The 16,754-nt window shown below is 48.7% G+C and overlaps 1 protein-coding gene across 1 annotated transcript in view; it reads left to right on the top strand.

The window, feature by feature from the left end:
• Positions 1 to 16,611, top strand: part of ANKRD35 (ankyrin repeat domain 35) — a 49,462-nt gene extending 32,851 nt beyond the window's left edge. The window contains exon 12 of the mRNA XM_075844081.1: positions 16,184 to 16,611. Within this exon, the coding sequence (XP_075700196.1) occupies positions 16,184 to 16,255 (72 nt within the window). The 3' untranslated portion in view covers positions 16,256 to 16,611. The remainder of the gene's footprint in view (positions 1 to 16,183) is intronic.
• Positions 16,612 to 16,754: the final 143 nt, after the last annotated feature.

Genomic DNA, 16,754 nt, shown 5'->3' on the forward strand with positions numbered 1-16,754 from the left:
CCAGGGATGTTACCATTAACTCCTTCCCTGCCCTAGACCACCAGGGATGTTATCATTAACTCCTTCCCTGCCCTAGACCACCAGGGATGTTACCATTAACTTCTTCCCTGCCCTAGACCACCAGGGATGTTATCATTAACTGCTTCCCTGCCCTAAACCACCAGGGATGTTATCATTAACTCCTCCTCTGCCCTAAACCACCAGGGATGTTATCATTAACTGCTTCCCTGCCCTAGACCACCAGGGATGTTATCATTAACCCCTTCTCTGCTCTAGACCACCAGGGGTGTTACTATTAACTCCTTCCCTGCCCTAGACCACCAGGGATGTTATCATTAACTCCTTCCCTGCCCTAGACCACCAGGGATGTTACCATTATATTCTTCCCTGCCCTAGACCACCAGGGATGTTACCATTAACTCCTTCCCTGCCCTAGACCACCAGGGATGTTATCATTAACTCCTTCCCTGCCCTAGACCACGAGGGATGTTACCATTAACTTCTTCCCTGCCCTAGACCACCAGGGATGTTATCATTAACTGCTTCCCTGCCCTAAACCACCAGGGATGTTATCATTAACTCCTTCTCTGCCCTAAACCACCAGGGTTGTTATCATTAACTGCTTCCCTGCCCTAGACCACCAGGGATGTTATCATTAACCCCTTCTCAACTCTAAACCACCAGGGATGTTATCATTAACTCCTTCTCTGCCCTAGACCACCAGGGATGTTACCATTAACTTCTTCCCTGCCCTAGACCACCAGGGATGTTACCATTAACTCCTTCCCTGCCCTAGACCACGAGGGATGTTACAATTAACTCCTTCCCTGCCCTAGACCACCAGGGATGTTATCATTAACTGCTTCCCTGCCCTAGACCACTAGGGATGTTATCATTAACTCCTTCTCTGCCCTAAACCACCAGGGATGTTATCATTAACTGCTTCCCTGCCCTAGACCACCAGGGATGTTATCATTAACTGCTTCCATGCTCTAAACCACCAGGGATGTTATCATTAACTCCTTCTCTGCCCTAATCCACCAGGGATGTTATCATTAACTGCTTCCCTGCCCTAGACCACCAGGGATGTTATCATTAACTGCTTCCCTGCCCTAAACCACCAGGGATGTTATCATTAACTCCTTTTCTGCCCTAAACCACCAGGGATGTTATCATTAACTGCTTCCCTGCCCTAGACCACCAGGGATGTTATCATTAACCCCTTCTCTGCTCTAGACCACCAGGGGTGTTACTATTAACTCCTTCCCTGCCCTAGACCACCAGGGATGTTACCATTAACTCCTTCCCTGACCTAGACCACCAGGGATGTTACCATTAACTCCTTCCCTGCCCTAGACCACCAGGGATGTTACCATTAACTCCTTCCCTGCCCTAGACCACCAGGGATGTTACCATTAACTCCTTCCTTGCTCAAGACCACCAGGGATGTTACCATTGACTCCTCTGCTCTAGACCACCAGGGATGTTACCATTAACTCCTTCCTTGCTCAAGACCACCAGGGATGTTACCATTGACTCCTCTGCTCTAGACCACCAGGGATGTTACCATTAACTCCTTCTCTGCCCTAGACCACCAGGGATGTTATCATTAACAGCTTGCCTGCCCTAGACCACCAGGGATTTTACCATTAACTGCTTCTTTGCCCTAGAGCACCAGGGATGTTATTAATTCCTTCCCTGCCCTAGACCACCAGGGATGTTATTAATTCCTTCCCTGCCCTAGACCACCAGGGATGTTATCATTAACTCCTTCCCTGCCCTAGACCACCAGGGATGTTATCCTTAACTCCTTCCCTGCCCTAGACCACCAGGGATGTTACCATTAACTTCTTCCCTGCCCTAGACCACCAGGGATGTTACCATTAACTTCTTCCCTGCCCTAGACCACCAGGGATGTTACCATTAACTCCTTCCCTGCCCTAGACCACGAGGGATGTTATCATTAACTGCTTCCCTGCCCTAGACCACCAGGGATGTTATCATTAACTCCTTCTCTGCCCTAAACCACCAGGGATGTTATCATTAACTGCTTCCCTGCCCTAGACCACCAGGGATGTTATCATTAACTGCTTCCCTGCCCTAAACCACCAGGGATGTTATCATTAACTCCTTCTCTGCCCTAAACCACCAGGGATGTTATCATTAACTGCTTCCCTGCCCTAGACCACCAGGGATGTTATCATTAACCCCTTCTCTGCTCTAGACCACCAGGGGTGTTACTATTAACTCCTTCCCTGCCCTAGACCACCAGGGATGTTATCATTAACTCCTTCCCTGCCCTAGACCACCAGGGATGTTACCATTAACTTCTTCCCTGCCCTAGACCACCAGGGATGTTACCATTAACTCCTTCCCTGCCCTAGACCACCAGGGATGTTATCATTAACTCCTTCCCTGCCCTAGACCACCAGGGATGTTACCATTAACTTCTTCCCTGCGCTAGACCACCAGGGATGTTATCATTAACTGCTTCCCTGCCCTAAACCACCAGGGATGTTATCATTAACTCCTTCTCTGCCCTAAACCACCAGGGATGTTATCATTAACTGCTTCCCTGCCCTAGACCACCAGGGATGTTATCATTAACCCCTTCTCTGCTCTAGACCACCAGGGGTGTTACTATTAACTCCTTCCCTGCCCTAGACCACCAGGGATGTTATCATTAACTCCTTCCCTGCCCTAGACCACCAGGGATGTTACCATTAACTTCTTCCCTGCCCTAGACCACCAGGGATGTTACCATTAACTCCTTCCCTGCCCTAGACCACCAGGGATGTTATCATTAACTCCTTCCCTGCCCTAGACCACCAGGGATGTTACCATTAACTTCTTCCCTGCCCTAGACCACCAGGGATGTTATCATTAACTGCTTCCCTGCCCTAAACCACCAGGGATGTTATCATTAACTCCTTCTCTGCCCTAAACCACCAGGGATGTTATCATTAACTGCTTCCCTGCCCTAGACCACCAGGGATGTTATCATTAACCCCTTCTCTGCTCTAGACCACCAGGGATGTTATCCTTAACTCCTTCCCTGCCCTAGACCACCAGGGATGTTATCATTAACAGCTTGCCTGCCCTAGACCACCAGGGATTTTACCATTAACTGCTTCTTTGACCTAGAGCACCAGGGATGTTATTAATTCCTTCCCTGCCCTAGACCACCAGGGATGTTATTAATTCCTTCCCTGCCCTAGACCACCAGGGATGTTATAATTAACTCCTTCCCTGCCCTAGACCACCAGGGATGTTATCCTTAACTCCTTCCCTGCCCTAGACCACCAGGGATGTTACCATTAACTTCTTCCCTGCTCTAGACCACCAGGGATGTTACCATTAACTCCTTCCCTGCCCTAGACCACGAGGGATGTTACCATTAACTCCTTCCCTGCCCTAGACCACCAGGGATGTTATCATTAACTGCTTCCCTGCCCTAGACCACCAGGGATGTTATCATTAACTCCTTCTCTGCCCTAAACCACCAGGGATGTTATCATTAACTGCTTCCCTGCCCTAGACCACCAGGGATGTTATAATTAACTGCTTCCCTGCCCTAAACCACCAGGGATGTTATCATTAACTCCTTCTCTGCCCTAAACCACCAGGGATGTTATCATTAACTGCTTCCCTGCCCTAGACCACCAGGGATGTTATCATTAACCCCTTCTCTGCTCTAGACCACCAGGGGTGTTACTATTAACTCCTTCCCTGCCCTAGACCACCAGGGATGTTATCATTAACTCCTTCCCTGCCCTAGACCACCAGGGATGTTACCATTAACTTCTTCCCTGCCCTAGACCACCAGGGATGTTACCATTAACTCCTTCCCTGCCCTAGACCACCAGGGATGTTATCATTAACTCCTTCCCTGCCCTAGACCACCAGGGATGTTACCATTAACTTCTTCCCTGCCCTAGACCACCAGGGATGTTATCATTAACTGCTTCCCTGCCCTAAACCACCAGGGATGTTATCATTAACTCCTTCTCTGCCCTAAACCACCAGGGATGTTATCATTAACTGCTTCCCTGCCCTAGAACACCAGGGATGTTATCATTAACCCCTTCTCTGCTCTAGACCACCAGGGGTGTTACTATTAACTCCTTCCCTGCCCTAGACCACCAGGGATGTTATCATTAACTCCTTCCCTGCCCTAGACCACCAGGGATGTTACCATTAACTTCTTCCCTGCCCTAGACCACCAGGGATGTTACCATTAACTCCTTCCCTGCCCTAGACCACCAGGGATGTTATCATTAACTCCTTCCCTGCCCTAGACCACCAGGGATGTTACCATTAACTTCTTCCCTGCCCTAGACCACCAGGGATGTTATCATTAACTGCTTCCCTGCCCTAAACCACCAGGGATGTTATCATTAACTCCTTCTCTGCCCTAAACCACCAGGGATGTTATCATTAACTGCTTCCCTGCCCTAGACCACCAGGGATGTTATCATTAACCCCTTCTCTGCTCTAGACCACCAGGGATGTTATCCTTAACTCCTTCCCTGCCCTAGACCACCAGGGATGTTATCATTAACAGCTTGCCTGCCCTAGACCACCAGGGATTTTACCATTAATTGCTTCTTTGCCCTAGAGCACCAGGGATGTTATTAATTCCTTCCCTGCCCTAGACCACCAGGGATGTTATTAATTCCTTCCCTGCCCTAGACCACCAGGGATGTTATCATTAACTCCTTCCCTGCCCTAGACCACCAGGGATGTTACCATTAACTTCTTCCCTGCCCTAGACCACCAGGGATGTTACCATTAACTCCTTCCCTGCCCTAGACCACGAGGGATGTTACCATTAACTCCTTCCCTGCCCTAGACCACCAGGGATGTTATCATTAACTGCTTCCCTGCCCTAGACCACCAGGGATGTTATCATTAACTCCTTCTCTGCCCTAAACCACCAGGGATGTTATCATTAACTGCTTCCCTGCCCTAGACCACCAGGGATGTTATCATTAACTGCTTCCCTGCCCTAAACCACCAGGGATGTTATCATTAACTCCTTCTCTGCCCTAAACCACCAGGGATGTTATCATTAACCGCTTCCCTGCCCTAGACCACCAGGGATGTTATCATTAACCCCTTCTCTGCTCTAGACCACCAGGGGTGTTACTATTAACTCCTTCCCTGCCCTAGACCACCAGGGATGTTATCATTAACTCCTTCCCTGCCCTAGACCACCAGGGATGTTACCATTAACTTCTTCCCTGCCCTAGACCACCAGGGATGTTACCATTAACTCCTTCCCTGCCCTAGACCACCAGGGATGTTATCATTAACTCCTTCCCTGCCCTAGACCACCAGGGATGTTACCATTAACTTCTTCCCTGCCCTAGACCACCAGGGATGTTATCATTAACTGCTTCCCTGCCCTAAACCACCAGGGATGTTATCATTAACTCCTCCTCTGCCCTAAACCACCAGGGATGTTATCATTAACTGCTTCCCTGCCCTAGACCACCAGGGATGTTATCATTAACCCCTTCTCTGCTCTAGACCACCAGGGGTGTTACTATTAACTCCTTCCCTGCCCTAGACCACCAGGGATGTTATCATTAACTCCTTCCCTGCCCTAGACCACCAGGGATGTTACCATTAACTTCTTCCCTGCCCTAGACCACCAGGGATGTTACCATTAACTCCTTCCCTGCCCTAGACCACCAGGGATGTTATCATTAACTCCTTCCCTGCCCTAGACCACCAGGGATGTTACCATTAACTTCTTCCCTGCCCTAGACCACCAGGGATGTTATCATTAACTGCTTCCCTGCCCTAAACCACCAGGGATGTTATCATTAACTCCTTCTCTGCCCTAAACCACCAGGGTTGTTATCATTAACTGCTTCCCTGCCCTAGACCACCAGGGATGTTATCATTAACCCCTTCTCAGCTCTAAACCACCAGGGATGTTATCATTAACTCCTTCTCTGCCCTAGACCACCAGGGATGTTACCATTAACTTCTTCCCTGCCCTAGACCACCAGGGATGTTACCATTAACTCCTTCCCTGCCCTAGACCACGAGGGATGTTACAATTAACTCCTTCCCTGCCCTAGACCACCAGGGATGTTATCATTAACTGCTTCCCTGCCCTAGACCACTAGGGATGTTATCATTAACTCCTTCTCTGCCCTAAACCACCAGGGATGTTATCATTAACTGCTTCCCTGCCCTAGACCACCAGGGATGTTATCATTAACTGCTTCCCTGCTCTAAACCACCAGGGATGTTATCATTAACTCCTTCTCTGCCCTAATCCACCAGGGATGTTATCATTAACTGCTTCCCTGCCCTAGACCACCAGGGATGTTATCATTAACTGCTTCCCTGCCCTAAACCACCAGGGATGTTATCATTAACTCCTTTTCTGCCCTAAACCACCAGGGATGTTATCATTAACTGCTTCCCTGCCCTAGACCACCAGGGATGTTACCATTAACTCCTTCCCTGACCTAGACCACCAGGGATGTTACCATTAACTCCTTCCCTGCCCTAGACCACCAGGGATGTTACCATTAACTCCTTCCCTGCCCTAGACCACCAGGGATGTTACCATTAACTCCTTCCCTGACCTAGACCACCAGGGATGTTACCATTAACTCCTTCCCTGCCCTAGACCACCAGGGATGTTACCATTAACTCCTTCCCTGCCCTAGACCACCAGGGATGTTACCATTAACTCCTTCCTTGCTCAAGACCACCAGGGATGTTACCATTGACTCCTCTGCTCTAGACCACCAGGGATGTTACCATTAACTCCTTCCTTGCTCAAGACCACCAGGGATGTTACCATTGACTCCTCTGCTCTAGACCACCAGGGATGTTACCATTAACTCCTTCTCTGCCCTAGACCACCAGGGATGTTATCATTAACAGCTTGCCTGCCCTAGACCACCAGGGATTTTACCATTAACTGCTTCTTTGCCCTAGAGCACCAGGGATGTTATTAATTCCTTCCCTGCCCTAGACCACCAGGGATGTTATTAATTCCTTCCCTGCCCTAGACCACCAGGGATGTTATCATTAACTCCTTCCCTGCCCTAGACCACCAGGGATGTTATCCTTAACTCCTTCCCTGCCCTAGACCACCAGGGATGTTACCATTAACTTCTTCCCTGCCCTAGACCACCAGGGATGTTACCATTAACTCCTTCCCTGCCCTAGACCACGAGGGATGTTATCATTAACTGCTTCCCTGCCCTAGACCACCAGGGATGTTATCATTAACTCCTTCTCTGCCCTAAACCACCAGGGATGTTATCATTAACTGCTTCCCTGCCCTAGACCACCAGGGATGTTATCATTAACTGCTTCCCTGCCCTAAACCACCAGGGATGTTATCATTAACTCCTTCTCTGCCCTAAACCACCAGGGATGTTATCATTAACTGCTTCCCTGCCCTAGACCACCAGGGATGTTATCATTAACCCCTTCTCTGCTCTAGACCACCAGGGGTGTTACTATTAACTCCTTCCCTGCCCTAGACCACCAGGGATGTTATCATTAACTCCTTCCCTGCCCTAGACCACCAGGGATGTTACCATTAACTTCTTCCCTGCCCTAGACCACCAGGGATGTTACCATTAACTCCTTCCCTGCCCTAGACCACCAGGGATGTTATCATTAACTCCTTCCCTGCCCTAGACCACCAGGGATGTTACCATTAACTTCTTCCCTGCGCTAGACCACCAGGGATGTTATCATTAACTGCTTCCCTGCCCTAAACCACCAGGGATGTTATCATTAACTCCTTCTCTGCCCTAAACCACCAGGGATGTTATCATTAACTGCTTCCCTGCCCTAGACCACCAGGGATGTTATCATTAACCCCTTCTCTGCTCTAGACCACCAGGGGTGTTACTATTAACTCCTTCCCTGCCCTAGACCACCAGGGATGTTATCATTAACTCCTTCCCTGCCCTAGACCACCAGGGATGTTACCATTAACTTCTTCCCTGCCCTAGACCACCAGGGATGTTACCATTAACTCCTTCCCTGCCCTAGACCACCAGGGATGTTATCATTAACTCCTTCCCTGCCCTAGACCACCAGGGATGTTACCATTAACTTCTTCCCTGCCCTAGACCACCAGGGATGTTATCATTAACTGCTTCCCTGCCCTAAACCACCAGGGATGTTATCATTAACTCCTTCTCTGCCCTAAACCACCAGGGATGTTATCATTAACTGCTTCCCTGCCCTAGACCACCAGGGATGTTATCATTAACCCCTTCTCTGCTCTAGACCACCAGGGATGTTATCCTTAACTCCTTCCCTGCCCTAGACCACCAGGGATGTTATCATTAACAGCTTGCCTGCCCTAGACCACCAGGGATTTTACCATTAACTGCTTCTTTGACCTAGAGCACCAGGGATGTTATTAATTCCTTCCCTGCCCTAGACCACCAGGGATGTTATTAATTCCTTCCCTGCCCTAGACCACCAGGGATGTTATCATTAACTCCTTCCCTGCCCTAGACCACCAGGGATGTTATCCTTAACTCCTTCCCTGCCCTAGACCACCAGGGATGTTACCATTAACTTCTTCCCTGCCCTAGACCACCAGGGATGTTACCATTAACTCCTTCCCTGCCCTAGACCACGAGGGATGTTACCATTAACTCCTTCCCTGCCCTAGACCACCAGGGATGTTATCATTAACTGCTTCCCTGCCCTAGACCACCAGGGATGTTATCATTAACTCCTTCTCTGCCCTAAACCACCAGGGATGTTATCATTAACTGCTTCCCTGCCCTAGACCACCAGGGATGTTATCATTAACTGCTTCCCTGCCCTAAGCCACCAGGGATGTTATCATTAACTCCTTCTCTGCCCTAAACCACCAGGGATGTTATCATTAACTGCTTCCCTGCCCTAGACCACCAGGGATGTTATCATTAACCCCTTCTCTGCTCTAGACCACCAGGGGTGTTACTATTAACTCCTTCCCTGCCCTAGACCACCAGGGATGTTATCATTAACTCCTTCCCTGCCCTAGACCACCAGGGATGTTACCATTAACTTCTTCCCTGCCCTAGACCACCAGGGATGTTACCATTAACTCCTTCCCTGCCCTAGACCACCAGGGATGTTATCATTAACTCCTTCCCTGCCCTAGACCACCAGGGATGTTACCATTAACTTCTTCCCTGCCCTAGACCACCAGGGATGTTATCATTAACTGCTTCCCTGCCCTAAACCACCAGGGATGTTATCATTAACTCCTTCTCTGCCCTAAACCACCAGGGATGTTATCATTAACTGCTTCCCTGCCCTAGAACACCAGGGATGTTATCATTAACCCCTTCTCTGCTCTAGACCACCAGGGGTGTTACTATTAACTCCTTCCCTGCCCTAGACCACCAGGGATGTTATCATTAACTCCTTCCCTGCCCTAGACCACCAGGGATGTTACCATTAACTTCTTCCCTGCCCTAGACCACCAGGGATGTTACCATTAACTCCTTCCCTGCCCTAGACCACCAGGGATGTTATCATTAACTCCTTCCCTGCCCTAGACCACCAGGGATGTTACCATTAACTTCTTCCCTGCCCTAGACCACCAGGGATGTTATCATTAACTGCTTCCCTGCCCTAAACCACCAGGGATGTTATCATTAACTCCTTCTCTGCCCTAAACCACCAGGGATGTTATCATTAACTGCTTCCCTGCCCTAGACCACCAGGGATGTTATCATTAACCCCTTCTCTGCTCTAGACCACCAGGGATGTTATCCTTAACTCCTTCCCTGCCCTAGACCACCAGGGATGTTATCATTAACAGCTTGCCTGCCCTAGACCACCAGGGATTTTACCATTAACTGCTTCTTTGCCCTAGAGCACCAGGGATGTTATTAATTCCTTCCCTGCCCTAGACCACCAGGGATGTTATTAATTCCTTCCCTGCCCTAGACCACCAGGGATGTTATCATTAACTCCTTCCCTGCCCTAGACCACCAGGGATGTTACCATTAACTTCTTCCCTGCCCTAGACCACCAGGGATGTTACCATTAACTCCTTCCCTGCCCTAGACCACGAGGGATGTTACCATTAACTCCTTCCCTGCCCTAGACCACCAGGGATGTTATCATTAACTGCTTCCCTGCCCTAGACCACCAGGGATGTTATCATTAACTCCTTCTCTGCCCTAAACCACCAGGGATGTTATCATTAACTGCTTCCCTGCCCTAGACCACCAGGGATGTTATCATTAACTGCTTCCCTGCCCTAAACCACCAGGGATGTTATCATTAACTCCTTCTCTGCCCTAGACCACCAGGGATGTTACCATTAACTTCTTCCCTGCCCTAGACCACCAGGGATGTTACCATTAACTCCTTCCCTGCCCTAGACCACGAGGGATGTTACAATTAACTCCTTCCCTGCCCTAGACCACCAGGGATGTTATCATTAACTGCTTCCCTGCCCTAGACCACTAGGGATGTTATCATTAACTCCTTCTCTGCCCTAAACCACCAGGGATGTTATCATTAACTGCTTCCCTGCCCTAGACCACCAGGGATGTTATCATTAACCCCTTCTCTGCTCTAGACCACCAGGGGTGTTACTATTAACTCCTTCCCTGCCCTAGACCACCAGGGATGTTATCATTAACTCCTTCCCTGCCCTAGACCACCAGGGATGTTACCATTAACTTCTTCCCTGCCCTAGACCACCAGGGATGTTACCATTAACTCCTTCCCTGCCCTAGACCACCAGGGATGTTATCATTAACTCCTTCCCTGCCCTAGACCACCAGGGATGTTACCATTAACTTCTTCCCTGCCCTAGACCACCAGGGATGTTATCATTAACTGCTTCCCTGCCCTAAACCACCAGGGATGTTATCATTAACTCCTTCTCTGCCCTAAACCACCAGGGTTGTTATCATTAACTGCTTCCCTGCCCTAGACCACCAGGGATGTTATCATTAACCCCTTCTCTGCTCTAAACCACCAGGGATGTTATCATTAACTCCTTCTCTGCCCTAGACCACCAGGGATGTTACCATTAACTTCTTCCCTGCCCTAGACCACCAGGGATGTTACCATTAACTCCTTCCCTGCCCTAGACCACGAGGGATGTTACAATTAACTCCTTCCCTGCCCTAGACCACCAGGGATTTTATCATTAACTGCTTCCCTGCCCTAGACCACTAGGGATGTTATCATTAACTCCTTCTCTGCCCTAAACCACCAGGGATGTTATCATTAACTGCTTCCCTGCCCTAGACCACCAGGGATGTTATCATTAACTGCTTCCCTGCTCTAAACCACCAGGGATGTTATCATTAACTCCTTCTCTGCCCTAATCCACCAGGGATGTTATCATTAACTGCTTCCCTGCCCTAGACCACCAGGGATGTTATCATTAACTGCTTCCCTGCCCTAAACCACCAGGGATGTTATCATTAACTCCTTTTCTGCCCTAAACCACCAGGGATGTTATCATTAACTGCTTCCCTGCCCTAGACCACCAGGGATGTTATCATTAACCCCTTCTCTGCTCTAGACCACCAGGGGTGTTACTATTAACTCCTTCCCTGCCCTAGACCACCAGGGATGTTACCATTAACTCCTTCCCTGACCTAGACCACCAGGGATGTTACCATTAACTCCTTCCCTGCCCTAGACCACCAGGGATGTTACCATTAACTCCTTCCCTGCCCTAGACCACCAGGGATGTTACCATTAACTCCTTCCTTGCTCAAGACCACCAGGGATGTTACCATTGACTCCTCTGCTCTAGACCACCAGGGATGTTACCATTAACTCCTTCCTTGCTCAAGACCACCAGGGATGTTACCATTGACTCCTCTGCTCTAGACCACCAGGGATGTTACCATTAACTCCTTCTCTGCCCTAGACCACCAGGGATGTTATCATTAACAGCTTGCCTGCCCTAGACCACCAGGGATTTTACCATTAACTGCTTCTTTGCCCTAGAGCACCAGGGATGTTATTAATTCCTTCCCTGCCCTAGACCACCAGGGATGTTATTAATTCCTTCCCTGCCCTAGACCACCAGGGATGTTATCATTAACTCCTTCCCTGCCCTAGACCACCAGGGATGTTATCCTTAACTCCTTCCCTGCCCTAGACCACCAGGGATGTTACCATTAACTTCTTCCCTGCCCTAGACCACCAGGGATGTTACCATTAACTCCTTCCCTGCCCTAGACCACGAGGGATGTTATCATTAACTGCTTCCCTGCCCTAGACCACCAGGGATGTTATCATTAACTCCTTCTCTGCCCTAAACCACCAGGGATGTTATCATTAACTGCTTCCCTGCCCTAGACCACCAGGGATGTTATCATTAACTGCTTCCCTGCCCTAAACCACCAGGGATGTTATCATTAACTGCTTCCCTGCCCTAGACCACCAGGGATGTTATCATTAACCCCTTCTCTGCTCTAGACCACCAGGGGTGTTACTATTAACTCCTTCCCTGCCCTAGACCACCAGGGATGTTATCATTAACTCCTTCCCTGCCCTAGACCACCAGGGATGTTACCATTAACTTCTTCCCTGCCCTAGACCACCAGGGATGTTACCATTAACTCCTTCCCTGCCCTAGACCACCAGGGATGTTATCATTAACTCCTTCCCTGCCCTAGACCACCAGGGATGTTACCATTAACTTCTTCCCTGCGCTAGACCACCAGGGATGTTATCATTAACTGCTTCCCTGCCCTAAACCACCAGGGATGTTATCATTAACTCCTTCTCTGCCCTAAACCACCAGGGATGTTATCATTAACTGCTTCCCTGCCCTAGACCACCAGGGATGTTATCATTAACCCCTTCTCTGCTCTAGACCACCAGGGGTGTTACTATTAACTCCTTCCCTGCCCTAGACCACCAGGGATGTTATCATTAACTCCTTCCCTGCCCTAGACCACCAGGGATGTTACCATTAACTTCTTCCCTGCCCTAGACCACCAGGGATGTTACCATTAACTCCTTCCCTGCCCTAGACCACCAGGGATGTTATCATTAACTCCTTCCCTGCCCTAGACCACCAGGGATGTTACCATTAACTTCTTCCCTGCCCTAGACCACCAGGGATGTTATCATTAACTGCTTCCCTGCCCTAAACCACCAGGGATGTTATCATTAACTCCTTCTCTGCCCTAAACCACCAGGGATGTTATCATTAACTGCTTCCCTGCCCTAGACCACCAGGGATGTTATCATTAACCCCTTCTCTGCTCTAGACCACCAGGGATGTTATCCTTAACTCCTTCCCTGCCCTAGACCACCAGGGATGTTATCATTAACAGCTTGCCTGCCCTAGACCACCAGGGATTTTACCATTAACTGCTTCTTTGACCTAGAGCACCAGGGATGTTATTAATTCCTTCCCTGCCCTAGACCACCAGGGATGTTATTAATTCCTTCCCTGCCCTAGACCACCAGGGATGTTATCATTAACTCCTTCCCTGCCCTAGACCACCAGGGATGTTATCCTTAACTCCTTCCCTGCCCTAGACCACCAGGGATGTTACCATTAACTTCTTCCCTGCCCTAGACCACCAGGGATGTTACCATTAACTCCTTCCCTGCCCTAGACCACGAGGGATGTTACCATTAACTCCTTCCCTGCCCTAGACCACCAGGGATGTTATCATTAACTGCTTCCCTGCCCTAGACCACCAGGGATGTTATCATTAACTCCTTCTCTGCCCTAAACCACCAGGGATGTTATCATTAACTGCTTCCCTGCCCTAGACCACCAGGGATGTTATCATTAACTGCTTCCCTGCCCTAAGCCACCAGGGATGTTATCATTAACTCCTTCTCTGCCCTAAACCACCAGGGATGTTATCATTAACTGCTTCCCTGCCCTAGACCACCAGGGATGTTATCATTAACCCCTTCTCTGCTCTAGACCACCAGGGGTGTTACTATTAACTCCTTCCCTGCCCTAGACCACCAGGGATGTTATCATTAACTCCTTCCCTGCCCTAGACCACCAGGGATGTTACCATTAACTTCTTCCCTGCCCTAGACCACCAGGGATGTTACCATTAACTCCTTCCCTGCCCTAGACCACCAGGGATGTTATCATTAACTCCTTCCCTGCCCTAGACCACCAGGGATGTTACCATTAACTTCTTCCCTGACTTAGACCACCAGGGATGTTATCATTAACTGCTTCCCTGCCCTAAACCACCAAGGATGTTATCATTAACTCCTTCTCTGCCCTAAACCACCAGGGATGTTATCATTAACTGCTTCCCTGCCCTAGACCACCAGGGATGTTATCATTAACCCCTTCTCTGCTCTAGACCACCAGGGGTGTTACTATTAACTCCTTCCCTGCCCTAGACCACCAGGGATGTTATCATTAACTCCTTCCCTGCCCTAGACCACCAGGGATGTTACCATTAACTTCTTCCCTGCCCTAGACCACCAGGGATGTTACCATTAACTCCTTCCCTGCCCTAGACCACCAGGGATGTTATCATTAACTCCTTCCCTGCCCTAGACCACCAGGGATGTTACGATTAACTTCTTCCCTGCCCTAGACCACCAGGGATGTTATCATTAACTGCTTCCCTGCCCTAAACCACCAGGGATGTTATCATTAACTCCTTCTCTGCCCTAAACCACCAGGGATGTTATCATTAACTGCTTCCCTGCCCTAGACCACCAGGGATGTTATCATTAACCCCTTCTCTGCTCTAGACCACCAGGGATGTTATCCTTAACTCCTTCCCTGCCCTAGACCACCAGGGATGTTACCATTAACTCCTTCCCTGCCCTAGACCACCAGGGATATTACCATTAACTCCTTCCCTGCCCTAGACCACCAGGGATGTTCCCATTAACTCCTTCCCTGCCCTAGACCACCAGGGATGTTACCATTAACTCCTTCCTTGCTCAAGACCACCAGGGATGTTACCATTGACTCCTCTGCTCTAGACCACCAGGGATGTTACCATTAACTCCTCTGCCCTAGACCACCAGGGATGTTATCATTAACTGCTTGCCTGCCCTAAACCACCAGGGATTTTACCATTAACTCCTTCCCTGCCCTAGACCACCAGGGATGTTATCCTTAAATCCTTCCCTGCCCTAGACCACCAGGGATGTTACCATTAACTCCTTCCCTGCCCTAGACCACGAGGGATGTTACCATTAACTCCTTCCCTGCCCTAGACCACCAGGGATGTTATCATGAATTGCTTCCCTGCCCTAGACCACCAGGGATGTTATCATTAACTCCTTCTCTGCCCTAAACCACCAGGGATGTTATCATTAACTGTTTCCCTGCCTTAAACCACCAGGGATGTTATCATTAACTGCTTCCCTGCCCTAAACCACCGGGGATGTTATCATTAACTCCTTCTCTGCCCTAAACCACCAGAGATGTTATCATTAACTGCTTCCCTGCCCTAGACCACCAGGGATGTTATCATTAACTGCTTCCCTGCCCTAAACCACCGGGGATGTTATAATTAACTCCTTCTCTGCCCTAAACCACCAGGGATGTTATAATTAACTGCTTCCCTGCCCTAGACCATCAGGGATGTTATCATTAAGTCCTTCCCTGCCCTAAACCACCGGGGATATTATCATTAACTCCTTTCCTGCCCTAGACCATCAGGGATGTTATCATTAACTCCTTCCCTGCCCTAGACCACCAGGGATGTTATCATTAACTCCTTCCCTGCTCTAGACCACGAGGGATGTTATCATTAACTCCTTCCCTGCTCTAGACCACGAGGGATGTTATCATTAACTCCTTCTCTGCTCTAGACCACCAGGGATGTTATCATTAACTCCTCTGCCCTAGACCACCAGGGATGTTATCATTAACTCCTTCCCTAACCTAAACAACCAGAGATGTGATCATTACACAGGGGCCCTCAGTTGTCTGTGTCCATACCTGCATCACTCCATTGATAGAATACGGGAAATATAAATGGCGTCTATATCCTGGTGACGGCGCCGGGCGTTGTAGTAAGGGAATCTGATCCAGAATTTCTCCCATCTGTAAACAGGATGATCAGTGCAACAGAGGAATATAAGAGAATCAGGGATAATGAAGCAATGACTGGTGACCCTGTGCCGAGGAGCTTACAATCTAATGAGCGTCTGATGTAATGAGAATCTCTCTGTTTCCCTCCTCACGCAGGGCTACATGGATGAAGACGTCCACTTCACCTTACATTGGATTCTGAAGACGCAGAAAGAAGTGGTTTACTGAAGAGGAAAAAAACATGAAACTTGGTGCCAACTTGATCACAAACGTCCTGACACGCAAGCGGTCCAACAACCCTGCGCCAAAGTACCTACAATCCGTAAACAAACCAATGTTTTCCCGGCAGCCGCCATGTTGTGGAGCGCGGCGCCCATGAATCTATGTGCCTTATAAACCGTCTTTATCCTATAAGCTGTAAATATATACGTGGTGCCAAGAGATTATATTATTAGAAGGTCCGGACAGTAGAGTATATTTTATTGATACAGTTTCGTATGTTCGCGTTTCTCATGTTTATCTATTTAATACGGTTATAACTCAAGGATGTTCATCAGTGAATTAAAAAAATTATGCAAAAGGAACTTCACGTTATTTTACATTTTCTGACTCGTTTTTAATATGGACGGGAAAAAAAAAACCTGTTATCATCATGTGACCCAGGCCACACCCCCTCATATCATGTGACTTATCAGAAACTGTTTTTTTAAGGGTGGAGAGTTTTTCC

This window comes from Rhinoderma darwinii, chromosome 12, assembly GCF_050947455.1.
Source record: "Rhinoderma darwinii isolate aRhiDar2 chromosome 12, aRhiDar2.hap1, whole genome shotgun sequence".
NCBI classification, from domain to species: Eukaryota; Metazoa; Chordata; class Amphibia; order Anura; family Rhinodermatidae; genus Rhinoderma; species Rhinoderma darwinii.